Source organism: Coregonus clupeaformis, unplaced genomic scaffold, assembly GCF_020615455.1.
Source record: "Coregonus clupeaformis isolate EN_2021a unplaced genomic scaffold, ASM2061545v1 scaf1803, whole genome shotgun sequence".
NCBI lineage: Eukaryota > Metazoa > Chordata > Actinopteri > Salmoniformes > Salmonidae > Coregonus > Coregonus clupeaformis.
The window spans coordinates 90,392-109,463 of record NW_025535257.1 but is presented as its reverse complement, the minus strand read 5'-3'; the positions used below and the strand labels follow the sequence as shown (position 1 = coordinate 109,463).

The following is a 19,072-nucleotide window of genomic DNA, read 5'->3' as shown; positions in this document are numbered from 1 at the left end:
ACAGTGGGGAAAAAAAGTATTTAGTCAGCCACCAATTGTGCAAGTTCTCCCACTTAAAAAGATGAGAGAGGCCTGTAATTTTCATCATAGGTACACGTCAACTATGACAGACAAAATGAGGAAAAAAATCCAGAAAAAATCACATTGTATGATTTTTTAATGAATTTATTTGCAAATTATGGTGGAAAATAAGTATTTGGTCAATAACAAAAGTTTCTCAATACTTTGTTATATACCCTTTGTTGGCAATGACACAGGTCAAACGTTTTCTGTAAGTCTTCACAAGGTTTTCACACACTGTTGCTGGTATTTTGGCCCATTCCTCCATGCAGATCTCCTCTAGAGCAGTGATGTTTTGGGGCTGTCGCTGCCAACACGGACTTTCAACTCCCTCCAAAGATTTTCTATGGGGTTGAGATCTGGAGACTGGCTAGGCCATTCCAGGACCTTGAAATGCTTCTTACGAAGCCACTCCTTCGTTGCCCGGGCGGTGTGTTTGGGATCATTGTCATACTGAAAGGGACCCAGCCACGTTTCATCTTCAATGCCCTTGCTGATGGAAGGAGGTTTTCACTCAAAATCTCCACGATACATGGCCCCATTCATTCTTTCCTTTACCACGAATCAGTCGTCCTGGTCCCTTTGCAGAAAAACAGCCCCAAAGCATGATGTTTCCACCCCCATGCTTCACAGTAGGTATGGTGTTCTTTGGATGCAACTCAGCATTCTTTGTCCTCCAAACACAACGAGTTGAGTTTTTACCAAAAAGTTCTATTTTGGTTTCATCTGACCATGTGACATTCTCCCAATCCTCTTCTGGATCATCCAAATGCACTCTAGCACGGGCCTGGACATGTACTGGCTTAAGCAGGGGGACACGTCTGGCACTGCAGGATTTAAGTCCCTGGCGGCGTAGTGTGTTACTGATGGTAGGCTTTGTTACTTTGGTCCCAGCTCTCTGCAGGTCATTCACTAGGTCCCCCCGTGTGGTTCTGGGTTTTTGCTCACCGGTCTTGTGATCATTTTGACCCCACGGGGTGAGATCTTTCGTGGAGCCCCAGATCGAGGGAGATTATCAGTGGTCTTGTATGCCCTTCCATTTCCTAATAATTGCTCCCACAGTTGATTTCTTCAAACCAAGCTGCTTACCTATTGCAGATTCAGTCTTCCCAGCCTGGTGCAGGTCTACAATATTGTTTCTGGTGTCCTTTGACAGCTCTTTGGTCTTGGCCATAGTGGAGTTTGGAGTGTGACTGTTTGAGCTTGTGGGCAGGTGTCTTTTATACTGATAACAAGTTCAAACAGGTGCCATTAATACAGGTAACGAGTGGAGGACAGAGGAGCCTCTTAAAGAAGAAGTTACAGGTCTGTGAGAGCCAGAAATCTTGCTTGTTTGTAGGTGACCAAATACTTATTTTCCACCATAATTTGCAAATAAATTCATTAAAAATCCTACTATGTGATTTTCTGGAATTTTTTTCCTCAATTTGTCTGTCATAGTTGACGTGTACCTATGATGAAAATTACAGGCCTCTCTCATCTTTTTAAGTGGGAGAACTTGCACAATTGGTGGCTGACTAAATACTTTTTTTCCCCACTGTATAATAAAGAGAGGGAGAGGGAGAGAGATAGAGAGGTAGTTACATCCGTCACGTGTGTGAGAATAGAATGCTTGCACTATGCAAACTTTGGATTACATGACAATATCATGTGGTCTGAATGAGAGTGCCTCAGGTAAGGGAAGTAAAAACCGGGTGAAAGGGATAACGCCTGAAATGGGCAAATGTTTTTGTTTGAGTGACCACCTAATTTCCAATGACAGCTGACTGACATACTGCATTTGTGTGGTGTTGATTTTGTACTTTGAGAATTGTCAATGGCAGATAAAATAGTATTAGTTTCAAAATAGATCATCTCAAAGCCAGTTTCTTTGTGACTTTTCTTTGTTTCTGGATGTTTTTGTGTCCAGGACAAAACAATTGCTGCTGTCTGGGGCCTCATGAACACACTAACAAAAAAAACATAAGCTGCCTTTCAGCCAGGTAAAAATGTGGACAAGGACAATAACGATATGGAATAAGAAAGTACTGTCCCAAAGTTGGGATTGCAGTCTGTTCTATGTTCTAACGGAGGTCATATTGGCTGCATTTACACAGGCAGACCAATTCCGATCTTTGTCCACTAATTGGTCTTTTGACCAATCAGATCTCATAATAGCCCAGTCGCATAAGCTGTTGATATATTTTTAAAAAGCAGACAGTTCCCTTTTAATTTCCTTTAAAAATATTCTCTCTACAGCCCCTTCCTATGAGGTGAAAGACTGTATTTTGCTCCAATGTCTGTCCCTAAATACGCCTCAGAGGTGTGGCTACATGCTTTAATAATTCTAAATGGCCACATTTAGCATGTGTTTACAATGGACCTTTTTAAGTGTGTGGCAGGTTACAGTACATTTGACCCCAGAACCAGGTTTACTGTACTATATCCTAGTGGGCAAAGATGTCAATTCAACATCTATTCCACGTTGGTTCAACGTCATTTCATTAAAATGACGTGGAAACAATGTTGATTCAACCAGTGTGTGCCCAGTGGAATATCTCTCTGGATCTTTCCATCTCCTTGTAGTGGAATAATTACATTAGTCAATGAAATAACCTCTTCATTCCAGAATAGAGCACCCAAAACAATGCACTCTGCTTATAAGAATCTGCTTATAGAGTAGTTGTAAAAATGTACTTACAATGTAGTTTGCTTTTATTAAGAGTTGAAACTAGTTGATTATAAGAATGAAACTTGTCCAGGACAGATATGATTCTTATAAGAGGAGTTAATTCCAAACTATATATTTATTAATATGTTGGTATATTTTCGGTCCAGTACCTTGGTAGAGAGGTGACCTTGCCCCACTTCTCGATGCAGAGCGTCGTAGGCCGTTGCTTCCCCGTAGGGCAAGCGAAAGCCTTCGTATGGAGCAGCTGGAGGTGCCTGTCACAAACTGCAGCAGCCGCAGCCTTTGCTCGTTGTTGAAGCGTTCCACGCACCCCAGAACCACCGCATCACTATGTGGCCGTCATGGTAACCTGGGGAAGGAGTCATTAGGATTCATTAGGGGTCATTGGTGAGGTCAGTCTGTGTAGGTATAAGTGACTGGTACCAAACCCTGGTTATCGTCACTGCTCTGTAGTCTGCGTCAACCGTACATACAGGTGGTTGCTACACATTGCAGGTGAAAGGGACTGAGTCATCCCCTTACTTAGTGTTTGAGAAATGTGCTTATTAACTGCAAGTCATTGTCATTACTATTAATACTGTGGACAGAGAAGCTAGCTCCCATTCTGAGGGCAAATGTAATGTTCACCACTTTCTCTCCATTTTGAAAGTTTTCACTTTAAATGACAAACTGCAATCTAAACAGGGCGCTGTTTGCTTTGGAGGCTGTGGTGAGGAGGCGGCTGACTGCAGGCTTTCCAGTCCGGCTAGTGATCCAATCCATCCACAGCAAACTGAGGTCTTTGCCAAACGAAAGGGCAAATGGCTCCAATTGTGTAGATGATGAGTTTGGCCAATTAAGAGCTTAGCCATAATGAGAACCAGATGAGCAGCCTGGCAGCTGGAGCACTGCCTTCTGGGTGATTAATGATTTATGGATGTTTATGGGCATTTCGGGGCTTGCCGGCCCCTCTGCCACATCTGTCTGTTCAAAGGAGGCCGAGAGAAATTGCAACGGCCCTCATGATGTGGCCGTAATCAGATACAGACACACTCTCTTATGTCAGGTGACATGGTGCATATGCGCTAATGAGGCCGTGAGATGGATGTTCAGGCATGTTTTACTTGGCATTGACCGCTCTGTGTCATTACTGTACTCTAGCAGGCCTGTCAGTTGGAACATATGGACACTAGTACTTTGTTATGCAGAAAGGGACACATTGATTTATGCTTCCAAAAATATAGGTTTTACATTAAACAGAGCATGACTGTCACTGACAGCTTTTTGACCATCACTTGGTCTGTCAGTCTTTACATTCCTACTTTCTTCCCTCGCCTGTGGGGTCTGCAGCACTGTCAGTTTCAGTTTGAACTCTTAGAAAAAAAGGTACTATCAAAGTTCTAAAAGGGTTCTTCGGCTGTGCCCATAGGAGAACCCTTTTTGGTTCCAGGTAGAAACCTTTTTGGGTTCCATGTAGAACCCTCTGGGAAAAGGGTTCTACCTGGAACCAAAAGGGTTCTACCTGGAACCAAAAAGGTTTCTTCAAAGGGCTCTCCTATGGGGACAGCCGAAGAACACTTTTAGGTTCTTGATAGCACCTTTTTTCTAAGAGTCAATAGTACTTTTTTACTTTAGAAAAAAAACAATTTCCCTAGGACACTTCACAAGAAGACTATCCCATAACAGAAATAGAAGCACTCAGATGTCTGCATTGATCTTTACTTTCTCACCTCCTCTGTACTCTGTGTTGGTCCTCCAGTCGTTGAGGTCGATCTCAGCCGTCCCTGCGATGACCAGCTCCAGCTCTCTGGCGTCAAACACCGACACCAGACGAGAGTCTACCACCTGGGGCCAGAGGAGAGTTGGAGTGGGGATTAGGGAAGTCAATAGATGATTGCCTGTTGTTCCACAAATGAATGGAATTCACCTGGCAATGGTGAGATGGAATAATGTCTCTGACACTTCCTCTAGGGCCATACCTTCCTTTGGAATTTACAGATCGAAAGGAACTGGATAGGTGTAGCGTCATGATAATGGGGAGGATCCGCCATATTGTTATTATACCCATCCTATTCCTTCAGATCTGCAAACACTGAGGGGTTAGTAGGGGTTAAGGGCCATGGGGGGATGTTCTAGGTTTGTGATGTACCTCATAGAAGCCTCGGACCAGGGCCTCAGTCTGCTGCACCACCCCACGCTCCACCCTCCACTTGGCCATGCGCTCAATGTACTCCTTCTTGTTCTTCTCCGTCACCTGAAGGTTGGAGCCGCCCGACTTCAGCTCCCGCTCCGTCACCTGACACAAGAAATGGCAAACAGGAAATTATGTCAGAGTACTGTATTTATGAAGGGTGTGTGGCGTGGGGACCATTTTGTGGCTAAAATAACTTTTGATTCTTTGACCTCCCAACAAAAGATGTACTCTGGTTGGGTGGGCAGATGTTAACTTCGAAATTAAACTTTAAAGTGAAACTTCCAACAAATTTTTTTAATTCTGTCCTGGGCAGAAGAATATAATACTTTATTGATAAAGTACTCAATTTCCCCCAAGTTACTACATACTAAAAAGTGACAGGTCAGGCTAAGCAGAGACAGTCAAAGCCCTAGTGCCTGGTGGCCTACCTCTGACTGACCCCTAACTGAGACTGACCCCTAACAGACTGACTCCTAACTGAGACTGACCTGGCCAAAGACCTCCTCATTGACGGTGAAGGTGAGGTCCAGGATGTCAGTGATGTCATTTTCCTTCATCCACTGGAGACTCTGATGGAACTCCTCATCCAGATACTCCAGATCACTCAGGTCTGTGGCTCTGTGGGAACATCACACATTGACTGGTTGACTGATTGATTGATCTGATGTTACAGTAGGATTCCTTTTTAGTCGGCGTGTAGCATGATGCAATGTTAGTACAGAAACATTGTACAGGGAGAGTTGTGAGTAGGGTGTGTAGGGTGGATTGTGGCCAAGGCAGACGTGTGTGTGTGTGTAGGGTGAAGCGGGGTAATTGAGGTACAGAGGTAAGAGTGTGTAGGATAGATTATGGTACAGGTGTATGTGTGTGTGTGTGTGTTTAGGGTAGATGGAAGCAAAAGGGTGGTCAATGCACTCACAGTCTGAGGGAGGGCCTTGTAGAAGGGCCGTGTGAAGAAGGCATCCAGTAGATACTGGTGGATCAGGGCCAGGCCTAGAATACGCCCACTGAAGCGGAACCTAGGAAGAAAGGGAGACGAGGAGAGGAATCCACTTTAGACTATTGAGGGCAGGCCATGGTCTTGGACAGGATAAGCTGCATAAACCTGTCTTTGTCTTCCAAAGGTAAAAACTGTGGAAAAGCGCTATCAACTGTTCAGGAAAGGGTCTATTCTCAAGGAATAATGGATGTTGTTGGTTAATGGTATAATTGACAGTAATTTACTTTCAACGTGTGACTGGTAATTAATGACTCGGCAGAGTGCCAACAGCCAAGCTATAAACTTCACCCTCATTGGTTCAAGTCTATCCTCCAATGACAGGCTAATTGGAATGCTATGGCAACCATTTCGTGTCCATGAAGAAGCTTAATTTCCGGTGACAAATGAACTGAGCTAACAAGGCTGCATTTCCACTAAGAGTAAAACAGAGAATAGCACAGGGTGTTGGCTACATTTCATAGCTTAAATCAGTTTCTCCTCTATTTGTTTAGTTTTTCAGTCTATGCTATTACAGTAGTCATTTGCCTGAGTACACAAGTCATTTGCGAAGTTGAAAACCAACAATCCTTGTACTATTCCCCACTGCTTCAGGGGTTGACACAGACGGTAAATACATCATACCATGTTTACTAGTGTCATTATGTTTGTGTCAAGGGGAAGGTTAAACAATGCTTGGTTTTACATGACTCCCCTAGTCCCACCAATAAAATGCTAATGAGCGATAATAACCCTATACAATTTGATGACCTACAACAGTTGCATGGTGATCATAAAATCCTTGGTCCTCCTTGGTTAAAGATGCACAGAAACCAACTGTAAAACATCTGGTTTTATTTGTATTTTTATTCATTAATAGTCTCTTGGCTAAGCCTCCCTTGAAGAAGAGATTCATATCTCAATGGCTGCATTTACACAGGCAGCCCAATTCTGATCTTTTGCCCAATTATTGGCAAAAAATCTGATCTGATTGGTCAATAACCAATTAGTGGCAAAATATCAAAATTCGGCTGCCAGTGTAAACACAGACAATGGGTCACCTGATCGAAAACCTGGATAAAAAAGTAATTGTTATGATAATATGCTCTCCCGGTGTATCAGTCCTCACCATTCCAGATGGTTCTCAACGAAGGCAGACATGGGGCTGATCTGGACGGTGTAGGTGTCATTGGCTGAGTACTCAAACAGGCCGTAGTAAGGGTTGAATAGCTCTTGGGACAACAGGAAGAAGAACTCCCTGGAGGGGCCGCTGTAGTCCAGCCTAGAGACGGGGGACATGGGGGATGTAGTTTTAAAAATACATGGCAATGAGTTCACACGCTTCCACGCACACGTCCGCGTCCATGCACACACGCGCTTACCCCTCCTCTCCCAAGAAGGTGATGTAGAGCTTGTTCCTCTGCAGCTCCTTGCGGGAAGTAGGCCATCACCTGATTGAAGGTGCCCTCCAACAGGTGGTCTCTTCTGATGATCAGTCTGGGACAATAATTTAATGGTTAGCAAACTACAGTTCCTGTACAAACTGCATATCTCCTCTCATCACATTGTCATACTTGGTCTTATGGAGCTAGTCAGAACATTGCAGATAGAAATGCTGACATAATCCAAAATGCTACATGGTAGAGAATCATCTACTGTATCTATCTCTATCTGTAGATTCTGCTTTCTTGCAACATCTACTGTAAGTCCTTGACGTATAATTACCACCAGGGGGCAGGTATCAGCATGTACAAGCATGCGTCATACACACACACACATACTTACTTGATCTTCCCTGGCCCCTGGCCATAGCCCTTAGCTTCCAGCTTCCTGTAGAAGTTGCGCAGTTTGGCTTCAAAGTCTCTGCGGTATGGAGCCGGGGCTCGGGCCCTCTGTAAGCCTGCCAACACACACTCACACACACACACACGTGAGCGATAGCCCTAACTTAAATCTAAGCTAATACAACTGCAATCAATACCTTACACATACATAATTCATGGGCTCATATAGCCTCAAGGCCCAGTGAAAAACACAGGCAGTTATGGGCAGTTGTTAAGAGTTCAAAACGTTCCCCACTAGTGTAGCTGAGCCAATGATCATCCTTGTTGTTGTATTTTTTTGGTCACGTTCTGACGCCTGAAGCACTTCCACATCCCTAAGGAGGACCTGGTGACCGTATTCACCACCTAATATACAGTGTACATCCGACTAGCGGTGGAATATGCTGCCCCAGTTTGGCATGCAGGGGATAACCAAGGGACAATCCGATACCATCGAGAGAGTCCAGAGAAGAGCAGTTCATATCATCATTGGCACATTTGTGATCCATCAGTCAACTAATTTTTCGACTTGACTTGAAGCCAGCCCCAGTGAAGCCAGCCCCAGTGAAGCCAGCCCCAGTGAAGCCAGCCTCAGTTCAACAGAGCAAGGGAGGAGAAAAGTACTACTCAGATGCATGCACCTGGGCCTACCATCACTTCACACACACTCGCAGGGAAAGTATCTCGATCCTTCGCAAGATCACTTTTTAAATCCGATCCCTACCGCCGTATCCTCCCACTTCAGCGATCGTCTGTGAGCCTACACCAGACCCGCTCCTCAACTAAAATGGAACTGATCCACTGCAGGACTGAGTGTTTCTGTTGCAGCGCCGTCACAGCGATGGTTCACCTGCTGACCGGTTGACGATTAACATAATATTCTGTTGTTTAGTGTATTTTAATTTGTATTGCCAATTGTAATATTCAAATGTAAGCTGTATTCACAATTCAGCATGTTGCTGCCATTTGTACAATATTCTGTTGAAAAAGCAGTGCAAAAAAACTACTCTCTCTTCTCTCAACAGAGATCAAAGGCAGAGAAAATGCAGCATCATTCCCATCCAGGTTTGCCTCCCTCCCGCTGTGGCCCTGCTCCCATTAATCCATTAATAGCTCCTCTGCTCTCATCAATAATAATACGAACCCCAGACACCTCATCATGGCCTCTTAACGACTCTATCAGCTCATTAACGCTGCATGGCCACGCTCTAATGTAGCACAGCAGGGCCTTTCATGGGGAGTGGTAATCGTAGTGTGAGGATGTTAGCTGCTAGATATTTATAACTAACCCAAGATATACTGAACAAGAATATAAATGCAACAATTTCAAAGATTTGACTGAGTTACAGTTCATATAAGGAAATCAGTCAATTGAAATAAATTCATTAGGCCCTAATCTATGGATTTCACATGACTGGGCAGGGGCGCAGGCATGGGTGGGCCTGGGAGGACATAGGCCCACCCACTTGGGATCCAGGCCCACCCGCTCAATCACAATTAGTTTTTCCCCACAAGGGCTTTATGACAGACATAAATACTCCTCAGTTTTATCAGCTGTCTGGGTGGCTGGTCTCAGACAATCCTGCAGGTAAAGAAGCCGGATGTGGAGGTCCTGGGCTGGCGTGGTTACACGTGGTCTGCGGTTGTGAGGCCAGTTGGACATACTGCCAAATTCTCTAAAACGACGTTGGATGTGGCTTATGGTAGAGAAATGAACATTCAATTCTCTGGCGGCAGTTCTGGTGGACATTCCTGCAGTCAGCATGCCAATTGCATGCTCCCTCAAAACATGAGACATCTGTGGCATTATGTTGTGTGACAAAACTGCATATTTTAGTGGCCTTTTATTGTCCCCAGCACAAGGTACACCTGTGTAATGATCATGCTGTTTAATCAGCTTCTTGATATGCCACACCTGTCAGGTGGATGGATTACATTGGCAAAGGAGAAATGCTCACTAACAGGGATGTAAACAAATTTGTGCACAGACATTTTAGAGAAATAAGCTTTTGTGCATATGGAACATTTCTGGGATCTTCTATTTCAGCTCATGAAACACGGGACCAACACTTTACATGTTACGTTTATATTTTTGTTCAGTATAGTTATTCTGTGTCGTTTTCAATGGGAGCAAATGAAGCATAGTGAGCAGAGCCAAGGACGTGTTTGCGAGATCCTATTGCCGCGTTTTAGCATGTATCTGCATTTTTCCAATAGTGTGTGCAATAATTCAATTCGCCCTTGCACTACTTGTAAACAATTTGTTTTTCTTAAAACTTTAGCAAAGCTCCACGTCTACAAAACTTTGTGCACTCTGTTCGTAACAGATTCCAGTTTTGGGAACAGAAAACTGTATTGAGATCAGCAGAATGTTGTCCCAGTTCCATCTTGCTCCATCCTCTCCCACTGCCGGCCACTGGGCTTCCTCTCCTCACCATATTACATCACAGAGGTTTTGCTCTATGGTGTGATATTTAAGCAATAAGGCCAGAGGGGGTGTAGTATATGGTCAATATACCACAGCTAAGGGCTGTTCTTATGCATGACGCATACCAGAGTGCCTGGATACAGGCCTTAGCCATGGTATAATGGCCATATACCACAAACCCCCAAGGTGCCTTATTGCTATTATAAAATGGTTACCAACGTAATTAGAGCAGTAAAAATAAATGTTTTGTCATACACATGGTATACAGTCTGATATACCACGGCAGTCAGCCAATCAGCATTCAGGGCTCGAACCACCCAGTTTATAATGGATTCTATTTCAGAGTGTAATTATTAATTCATAACTGGCGCTAGCAGCCCACAGTATGGTCTCACTGATATTTCATTGCCAGTGTAATTATGGGTATGCTATCTTTGTAAAGGCTGAGGATGGAATGTTGACACCATCAACCCTATTGCTCATTTAAATCACATATTGTGGTTTGCATTGAGTGGTGCTTGGGCTTCGCAATAGCTATTGTTCAAGAGGTGACTGGTTCTTTCCCTTAATGGGACTAATTCATAAGTGGCACTTGTTATGACATGATTTCATGTGGTTCTAAGGATCCTGATTGGCTTAGGTCCGTAGTGCAGTCCGAGTGGTTACCCTCACTTAAATAAATGATGCCTATTCAGACATGGTTTGGGGTATTTAGTTAGGTTGGATTGGAGGTGGCCCATGAGGCTAGAGCCCTGTACTTGGTTAGCATGCCTGCATGAGAGTTGATTGGCTGATCAGTGAAGTTAAAGGTGAGGGAGGACCCACCTGGGGAGTTTTGTGGCGAGGATCCGGGTGAGCAACGGGGCGAGAAGCTGTACCCCGGGTGGAAGGAGTGGGGTGGAACATAGGACATGATTTCCTCCTCAAACAAACTTCAGGGGAGAGAGATAGAGAGGGATAAAGGGAGGGAGAGAGAGGGAAAGGGAGAGAGAGCGTTAAAGGGATTATCATTGCATTCTATACAGAAACTGTATGTAGATCATGTAGTCTGTGGACTATAAACCAATCAAATTACGGCTGCTGGCTGGTCTGTGGACTATAAACCAATCACATTAAGCCTGCTGGCTGCTGGTTGTGGGCATGGGTATATACAGTGGGGCAAAAAAGTATTTAGTCAGCCACCAATTGTGCAAGTTCTCCCACTTAAAAAGATGAGAGAGGCCTGTAGTTTTCATCATAGGTACACGTCAACTATGACAGACAAAATGAGAAAAAAAATTCCAGAAAATCACATTGTAGGATTTTTTATGAATTTATTTGCAAATTATGGTGGAAAATAAGTATTTGGTCAATAACAAAAGTTTCTCAATACTTTGTTATATACCCTTTGTTGGCAATGACACAGGTCAAACGTTTTCTGTAAGTCTTCACAAGGTTTTCACACACTGTTGCTGGTATTTTTGGCCCATTCCTCCATGCAGATCTCCTCTAGAGCAGTGATGTTTTGGGGCTGTCGCTGGGCAACACAGACTTTCAACTCCCTCCAAAGATTTTCTATGGGGTTGAGATCAGGAGACTGGCTAGGCCACTCCAGGACCTTGAAATGCTTCTTACGAAGCCACTCCTTCATTGCCCGGGCGGTGTGTTTGGGATCATTGTCATGCTGAAAGACCCAGCCACGTTTCATCTTCAATGCCCTTGCTGATGGAAGGAGGTTTTCACTCAAAATCTCACGATACATGGCCCCATTCATTCGTTCCTTTACACGGATTAGTCGTCCTGGTCCCTTTGCAGAAAAACAGCCCCAAAGCATGATGTTTCCACCCCCATACTTCACAGTAGGTATGGTGTTCTTTGGATGCAACTCAGCATTCTTTGTCCTCCAAACACGACGAGTTGAGTTTTTACCAAAAAAGTTCTATTTTGGTTTCATCTGACCATATGACATTCTCCCCAATCCTCTTCTGGATCATCCAAATGCACTCTAGCAAACTTCAGACAGGCCTGGACATTTACTGGCTTAAGCAGGCGGACACGTCTTGCACTGCAGGATTTGAGTCCCTGGCGGGCGTAGTGTGTTACTGATGGTAGGCTTTGTTACTTTGGTCCCAGCTCTCTGCAGGTCATTCACTAGGTCCCCCCGTGTGGTTCTGGGATTTTTGCTCACCGTTCTTGTGATCATTTTGACCCTACGGGGTGAGATCTTGCGTGGAGCCCCAGATCGAGGGAGATTATCAGTGGTCTTGTATGTCTTCCATTTCCTAATAATTGCTCCCACAGTTGATTTCTTCAAACCAAGCTGCTTACCTATTGCAGATTCAGTCTTCCCAGCCTGGTGCAGGTCTACAATTTTGTTTCTGGTGTCCTTTGTCAGCTCTTTGGTCTTGGCCACAGTGGAGTTTGGAGTGTGACTGTTTGAGGTTGTGGACAGGTGTCTTTTATACTGATAACAAGTTCAAACAGATGCCATTAATACAGGTAACGAGTGGAGGACAGAGGAGCCTCTTAAAGAAGAAGTTACAGGTCTGTGAGAGCCAGAAATCTTGCTTGTTTGTAGGTGACCAAATACTTATTTTCCACCATAATTTGCAAATAAATTCATAAAAAATCCTACAATGTGATTTTCTGGATTTTTTTTCCTCAATTTGTCTTTCATAGTTGACGTGTACCTATGATGAAAATTACAGGCCTCTCTCATCTGTTTAAGTGGGAGAACTTGCACAAATAGTGGCTGACTAAATACTTTTTTGCCCCACTGTAGGCCTAAAGTAATACAGTGTGCCCATGTGAAGGATGTAATCGGATTGGCTGTGAGACAGACAGTGAATGAGCCGTGGGACTAGATGCTCTGGGTTTACTGTAATCTAGCCAGCGTCCGGCCAGCGGAGCCCCGCAGAACCAGCCAAAACAACTGTCTAGTGTCAACAGCAACAGGGTAAACAACACTACCTCAGCAGAATGACCAGGTCAGCATCACAAGACAGCTTCTCCACCCCCCTGTGAACCTTCCGTCTTGATGTAGTGGATCTTCTCCCTGATTGGTTGACAGAGTGAGAGCAGTCAAACATCCAGCCAAATTGTGACCTTAGAATTAACAGGTTCTATCGGCAAAAAGATGATTCTGAGATAATTGCCTTTAAACAAAAACGCACTGTACTGCCCTCCAATTATGAGACCCTGCCTGTTCACACTGACTCTGTTAATATAAAGAACTTCACCCTCACACAGGAAACTGGATCCCTTGTAGTCACACTTAAAATGACCTACAACATAAAGGCTTTATAGGGCATTCATAAAGTCTTCATAAAAACTAAATAAATACTTCACAAATAATGTATAACCAAGTCATAGGTGATAAAGGTTATTACTGAACTTATTTGTTCAGAACGTAAACGCAAAAATGGAATAAATACAAACTCATGAAACAATTCATAAAGCAATAATAAGTCTGGCAAAAATACAATATATAGAGGTATATAGAGGATCACCTTAGTACATGGTTCCTGGCCAGGCTCGGCTGGCGCTCTTGAAGCATCTCAAAGATGTTTGGCTGGCGAAGAACGCCACTATCTTGTCATTGTAAGCTGTGGTGATGGAGAGACAGAGGGGAAGGTTGGCATTTACTGGGATGACTCATGTACTGGAGGCAGCTCTGCAGAGTGGTCACTAGCTGGTACAGTCACAAAGTCATTTTACATTTACATTTACGTCATTTAGCAGATGCTCTTATCCAGAGCGACTTACAAATTGGTGCATTTACCTTATAGCCAAGTGGGATAACCACTTTACAATGTTTTTTTTGTGGGGGTAGAAGGATTACTTTATCCTATCCCAGGTATTCCTTAAAGAGGTGGGGTTTCAAATGTCTCCGGAAGGTGGTGAGTGACTCCGCTGTCCTGGCGTCGTGAGGGAGCTTGTTCCACCATTGGGGTGCCAGAGCAGCGAACAGTTTTGACAATCTGATTTTAAACTTAACCCTGACCTTAATCCTTAACCACACTGCTAACCCTAACCGTAAATACTTAAACCCTGATCAAATAACTCATTTTTGTTTTCATACATTTTTTACGATATAGACCATTTACTTTGCAGTTGGCCCACTTAGTGGAAACCGTTCAGTTCTGCCTCCAGGGCAAGATTCATGACAATAAACATCAACCTGGACAGAGGGCAGGAAGGTGAGGCGCAACAGTATCTCCAGTAAAATAATACAGTTAACAAAATGATGATTAAAACAAAGTGACATTTCTGTCAAATGGCCTTCATCAGACAGAGAAACTGAGGAGACAGAAGAGATGATGAAGTTAGCTCTGGTCCAGGGTGTTACATGCAGCTTGCTGATGCTGAGGTTCAGAATTAGCAAGCTGCACGTAAGGCCTTGGACCAGTGCTACAGTATGAGTGATAGTGCTGAGATACTTCCTTCGGGTTTTACTATTCACACAAATCACTAAAATAAGACTAAAATAAAGTGTTACATCTTGCTTTAATACTCTCCCACAATACTTTGCATTCCTTTTTAATCATTTTGTTGAATACTATCTATTCTTAAAGAATAAGAAAATATTTATTAGATACAAACTAATATAAGAAATGGATGGATGTTGTGTTAGTACTCTGTGGGTCCGGATAACTTCAAAAGATAACAGTTACTTTATAGTGTGGCTAGTTATTTAAAATCCACCAACTGAAAGAGTGCGGGCAAGTGACTGGTCACACATCTCGTCCTCCATACAAGAAAATGTTCCGAGAAAATGTCACGCTGTCATCGCTCAAAACATATCTGGATAACTTACTGTATGTCTAAGTGAACACAACTACCCCATTGAAACCCATTGCCGATGGAAGACGGCTGTCAGATTAAAACCGCCCATCACTCTGCCCTAGTCCTGACATGGCTGAGGAGAGGAGAGGCATTCTGTGGCACTCTGGGCTTTGTAATTACAGCTAGCGCTGTGCGGCTCAACCGCACCAGTCAAGACGCTACAGAGGCGGGAGGATGAGGGGGAACCATAGACTTATATGAGGGGAATGAGGAGGAATGGAAATTCCTGTGGCAAGCCAGCGTGTCTTTGAGCGCCACGCCAGCCGTGGTGGCTAGAGCTGTGTCTGTGGCCTGGCTGATTCAGGAACAGTTTTCAGGGTAATTAGGACAGAGAGTAAAAGGCGGAGTCTCTCAGGGGATGAGATGGAGTCACGCAATCATTGTCATAAGCAGAGAGACTCTCCATTGAGACAAGCTGTATGCTTCTGGTTTGGCCCTCACTAGAAACGCTTGGGGTGGATCAGTTGGTAGGAGGGTTGGATTCTTGCATGGACCACCTACACTGAATACCGGTATGCATGTTATCAAGATCATCTGGATGAAAGTCTGCTAAATGCCAAAAAATAAATAGACAAAATATGTGTGACTATGACTCTGCTGCAGTACTTACATGGTGCACCTAACAGTGTGGAGTCGGGGTGGTACTGGCTGCGTATGGTGGCCACCAGGCTGTTCCCAGGTCTGTGAATCAGGGAAGCTACTCGACTCCGGGACACATCAGATGCCTGGGACAAACACCACAAACACCACAAAGATCATCATCATTATGATGATCATCGTCATAATCTTAATAATCAGCTCATAGAAGACATTAGATGAGTGTACTATTGACTCCATTAGTAATGACAAAAAGACAATTCAATTCCATCCCAAGAGGATTCTCTCACCTCTCCTGCACTGTAGCTGCGTAGTCTCTGCAGGTGCTGCCTGTGGGTTAGGTGGTTGGGCAGACGGCCGTTCTGTAAGGGGATCCTGGGGTCAATGAAGGTTGTTGCCCGGCTGTTGTGGTCCACGAAAAATGACTGGAAAGAGGAGGAAAACAATGTCAAACAGAGATTTACATGCACAGGACTTAAGATGAAGTATCAAGGGGAAACCTTCAACCATGGTACCTAAAGTTTCATTATATTGCACCATGGCTCAAGTATCTTTCCACTGTGGCTAGACATTATAGGTGGAATCCTGACTTCAGATAACTCAAGCTTCTTATTGACATCAATTATGGAATCGGGGAATAATCAGAATCTCTCAGAATTCTTAATTTCATCATTTGTCATTTCAGGACTAAGCTCCACCTCTCAATTTTAACTACAACCTAACTATAAGTGCATATATGTATTTTGGATAAGTGAGCAGACCTTTACCTTGCCCTGTGGGTCTGTTTTGATCTCCCAGCCTCGGGGCAGCTCTAGTTGTGTGTCGGCAAACTTGTTGAGGAAAATCACCAGATCCCTGTTGTGCTGGTAGCGCTCAAAGTTGCGTGCGTCCCGCCGGACCTTAAGGATCATGTGCTTCAGACAGGTACTGTTGGTGAATATCCGGTAGGCACCCTGGGATAGAGACACAGAGAACAAATTATATTACAGGACGTGGTGTGGTTATACTGTCACAGTGGACAAATACCAATTTCACTGGCTTGTAATGCTACTGAATGCTATTAGAGTCATTGTGCACAAAAGGCACAACCAACGTTCACTCCAAACAAACATATCATACTTTATTAAATAAACACTAAAAGCACGCTGAAGTTTCAGTCAAACCATAAATCTTATGTTTACAGTATTGTACAGTATGCTTTTAGACACATTTTACATTTTAGTCATTTAGCAGACGCTCTTATCCAGAGCGACTTACAGTTAGTGAATACATATTTTTTTATACTGGCCCCCCGTGGGAATCGAACCCACAACCCTGGCGTTGCAAACGCCATGCTCTATCAACTGAGCTACATCCCTGCCGGCCATTCCCTCCCCTACCCTGGGCGACTTGTGCACCGCCCATGAGTCTCCCGGTCGCGGCCGGCTGCGACAGAGCCTGGATTCGAACCAGGATCTCTAGTGGCACAGTTAGCACTGCGATGCAGTGCCTTAGACCACTGCGCCACTCAGACACAACCCTGAACTGAAATAGAATGTCACAGAATCTGCAAACAAAGTTATCCGATCGGGTGTACTTGTACATAATACACACAATTTGACCTTTCCATCAGATCAACTATCTATAAACTCCTTTTAACCCAGGGGAATAATTTCTCCCTCTCTGCCTCTCTCTATCAGTTGACAGGTCACATCCCTACGTCTGTAACGGCTTCCCTTGCTTTGGCAGGAAGTTGCAGCGAGCTCTGACTCCAACGGTCAATGGATCAATAACCAGACTCTATTAATAGATCGCCCATCGGTATGGAACACCACCCTGTCGACCCAACCGCAACCGCTGGGCTTAGCTTGATGAGGTCATGACCGTGAGAGGACCGTGAAGTCGTTGTTGGTGGTAATACACACCGTTTACCAAGGCAACAGCAGTGTCATATCATCTGGAAATAGACCTGAAGCACTCAGGCATATGACCTGTCCTGTGCTCTGAGGGAAGATGGTGAATGGGGGAAACTACACTGAACAAAAATATAAACGCAACATGTAAAGTGTTGGTCCCATGTTTCATGAGCTGAAATAAAAGATCCCAGAAAATGTCCATATGCACAAAAAAACGTATTTCTCTCAAATTTGGTGTGCAAATTTGTTTACATCCCTGTTAGTGAGCATTTCTCCTTAGCCAATATAATCCATCCACCTGACAGGTGTGGCATATCAAGAAGCTGATTAAACATCATGATCATTACACAGGTGCACCTTGTGCTGGGGACAATAAATGGTGGCGGTGGGGTTATGGTATGGTTAGGCATAAGCTACAGACAATGAACACAATTGCATTTTATCAATGCCAATTTGAATGCACAGAGATACCGTGACGAGATCCTGAGGCCCATTATCGTGCCATTCACCCACCGCCATCACCTCATGTTTCAGCATGATAATGCACGGCCTCATGTTGCAAGGATCTGTACACAATTCCTGGAAGCTGAAAATGTCCCAGTTCTGCATACTCACCAAACAGGTCACCCATTGAGCATGTTTGGGATGCTCTTGGCCAACGTGCACGACAGCGTGTTCCAGTTCCCGACAATGTCCAGCAACTTTGCACAGCCATTGAAGAGGAGTGGGACAACATTCCACAGGCCACAATCAACAGTCTGTTCAACTCTATGCGAAGGAGATGTGTCGCACAGCATGAGGCAAATGGTGGTCACACCAGATACTGACTGGTTTTCTGATCCATGCCCCTTCCTTTTTTTTAAGGTATCTGTGACCAACAGATGCATATCTGTATTCCCAGTAGTGAAATCCATAGATTAGGGTCTAATGAATGTATTTCAATTGAATTATTTCCTTATATGAACTGTAACTCAGTAAAATCTTTTAAATTGTTGCATGTTGCGTTTATATTTTTGTTCAGTATATCTTCTTGTGATTAGGGCAACAAGGTCAGTGTTAATGTTACGAACCCCGTGGCTCTAAACGTCTAGGGTGGATGGACATGAGACCCGTAACATAAATTATGCAAATTATAAGTGTGACCTGGAACAGTGAGAACCAAAAATGACACAACAACCATGAACTACCGTCAAACATAAATGGTTTATTACTAAACACACGGTAAAGGTTTGGGAAAAAGGGCGGAGCAGGACCCAAGAAATGAAACAATAGTGTAAAACCCCCTAAACTGATCTTGCCTGCCTCAAGAACCGCTAGGCTACTGCTACCATACAAAAATACAGTGGGTGGTCCGCTCAGGTCTAACTGGTGTTTATAGACAGATTTCTTCCTACGGGTAATGTACGCCCAAGGGCAACTAGCTTAAACTCCCCTTTTCCCAGAAACACACAAAGCTACTAAACAGGGTAATCAGCAATTAAATAAGTACACAGGATACAACAGTATCCACACTCAGGTAAAGAAATATATTCTAATAAAGTTACCTATAGGGTAACCAACAACTTAGTGAGTACACACTACACAGGACACCACCGTGTCCACACTCACATAAAGAAATAGCTTCT

At 44.0% G+C, this 19,072-nt stretch overlaps 1 protein-coding gene across 1 annotated transcript in view; it reads right to left on the bottom strand.

Moving 5' to 3' along the window:
* Positions 1-2,880: 2,880 nt before the first annotated feature.
* The window catches only part of LOC121569127 (E3 ubiquitin-protein ligase HECW1), a gene marked incomplete at its 3' end in the record, with an annotated part of 82,524 nt that continues 66,332 nt past the window's right edge, over positions 2,881-19,072 (bottom strand). Inside the window, 19 exon segments of the mRNA XM_045218786.1 lie at positions 2,881-2,920; positions 2,923-3,042; positions 3,045-3,080; positions 4,441-4,555; positions 4,860-5,006; positions 5,393-5,520; positions 5,820-5,923; positions 7,010-7,162; positions 7,263-7,318; positions 7,320-7,377; positions 7,666-7,780; positions 10,957-11,063; positions 13,081-13,133; positions 13,135-13,165; positions 13,620-13,689; positions 13,692-13,715; positions 15,575-15,680; positions 15,843-15,977; positions 16,320-16,505. Of these exon segments, the coding sequence (XP_045074721.1) occupies positions 2,881-2,920; positions 2,923-3,042; positions 3,045-3,080; positions 4,441-4,555; positions 4,860-5,006; positions 5,393-5,520; positions 5,820-5,923; positions 7,010-7,162; positions 7,263-7,318; positions 7,320-7,377; positions 7,666-7,780; positions 10,957-11,063; positions 13,081-13,133; positions 13,135-13,165; positions 13,620-13,689; positions 13,692-13,715; positions 15,575-15,680; positions 15,843-15,977; positions 16,320-16,505 (1,784 nt within the window).